The 1706-nt window shown below is 58.7% G+C and overlaps 1 protein-coding gene across 1 annotated transcript; it reads right to left on the reverse strand.

Moving 5' to 3' along the window:
- Window positions 1-1016: 1016 nt before the first annotated feature.
- Window positions 1017-1586, reverse strand: IBSP (integrin-binding sialoprotein; the record flags this gene model as incomplete). The annotated part of the gene is made up of 1 exon (XM_010290081.1): window positions 1017-1586. A coding segment is annotated over one exon (570 nt), but the record flags the coding sequence as incomplete, so codon positions are not given.
- Window positions 1587-1706: the final 120 nt, after the last annotated feature.

A 1706-nucleotide genomic window follows, 5' to 3' on the forward strand; every position in this document is an offset into this window, starting at 1 on the left:
CTGAACACAGGCTTCCTTTCCAGGAGCGTGAGGGCAGTGCGGTACCTGCTGTAACCTGTGCATGAGGGCCGTCACTTTTCCTAAATGGGGGCACCTGCCTGGAACACAGTGGGATTTTGTCCTTCTCCATCCCTGGTGCTGATCCCTGGCTGGCCGGGGCCACGCTCCTGTGGGGACGTGACGCTAGGCAGGGATCCTGGGAATCACGAGGCTGGCATCCCCATCCCTGATGCAGGAGGCAAGCGGACACACCGCTGTCACTGTGACAGCCATACATTGCCCTGGGGACGAGACTGTGTGGCGGGGAGAGATGTGGACCATTTTGGGCTGCAGCACCAGTGTCTGAAACACGCATCTGAGGTGCCCAGCCTTGGTGGACCCACATGCCTGGTGCAGGGGTGCAGAAGCAAAGCTCTCATTACAGGAGTGTGCTCCTACAGCTAGTGATGCACAGAAAGAGAAATTAATGTCTTCATTAATATTGCCTGGTGTGTGGTCAGGCCATAGGAGGCATGCTACCGAGGAGTGGAAGACCTGGTGAAGTTATCGTCACCCACATATTGCAAATTCACATCAACTCTACGTAAGATGTGGCAGTAATCCCACAGTGATGACCCTAAAAATGCTCCTTCCATTTTTCAGAGGGGACTCTACAGAATCTTTCCTAGTTAGCCTTTCTGTTCCTCCCTCTTTTTGTGTGCAGCTGAGCTGGAATAAAGAGATTTAACCCTGAGCAGCATGAGCACCTGTAGCCCCACAGCCCACCAAGCGCCGAGCTGCCCCGCTGACCCCAGCAAATTCGGCAGCAAACCCTTTGTCACCAGCGAGCTCAGTTCGGTTGCTTTATTTCATTTCGCTTTGCGAGATACAAAAAGAAGCCTGGGCCGAGCCAGCGGGCACCGCAAGCTGCCCGGTGTCCCTCTGGCGCGTGGCGGCTGCGGGTGAGCCTTCGGATGCACGTTCCTGAGTGGGATGGAGCAGGCGGGCGGCAGCACTGGGGCCATCCCCCCGCCCGCTCACTGACTGTAGTAGTAATCCTGGCCGTACACGTCATAGCCATGCCCCTTGTAGTAGCCGTACTCATCCTCGTAGGCCCGGTAGCTGTCCCCGCGGGCGTACTCCTCCTGCTCCCCGTAGCTGCCGTCGGTGGTGCCCTCGTCCCCCCGGCCGTGGGCCCCGGCCGTCACCTCGTACTCCCACTGCTCCCCGGCTGTGGTGGTGTCCGTGGGTCCCCCATCTCCCGTGGGGGTTGCCTGGGACAGCCCATCTTCGCCAGTGGTGCTGGCGACAGTGGTGGCTTCAGTTTCCTCCTCCTCCTCTTCCTCTTCTTCTTCTTCCTCCTCCTCTTCCTCCTCCTCCTCAGCTGCGCCTGTGCCCTCCTCAGCCACTGCGGTACCACTGCCGTGAGGCCCATCTGCGCCCTCGGTGGTGTTGGTGCTTGTGCCGTTGACGCCATTCTCGTTCTCTGCTACCTCTTCTTCCCCTTCCTCCTCCTCCTCCTCCTCCTCATTCTCATCACTGTCTTCATTTTCGGAGTCGCCCCCCTTGCCAGCAGCGCTGTTCCTGCCCCCTTGGCAGCTCTTGCCCTGGTATGAGGAAAATAACACAGCATTAGTTGGGTGTTGAGAGGTTGCAGCTTTTCAGTGCCGTGTGGCATGGGGCAGGCATGGGCACAGCTGACCATCCACCCCACACCTTGCATGGCA

This window comes from Phaethon lepturus, unplaced genomic scaffold (assembly GCF_000687285.1).
Source record: "Phaethon lepturus isolate BGI_N335 unplaced genomic scaffold, ASM68728v1 scaffold28856, whole genome shotgun sequence".
NCBI lineage: Eukaryota > Metazoa > Chordata > Aves > Phaethontiformes > Phaethontidae > Phaethon > Phaethon lepturus.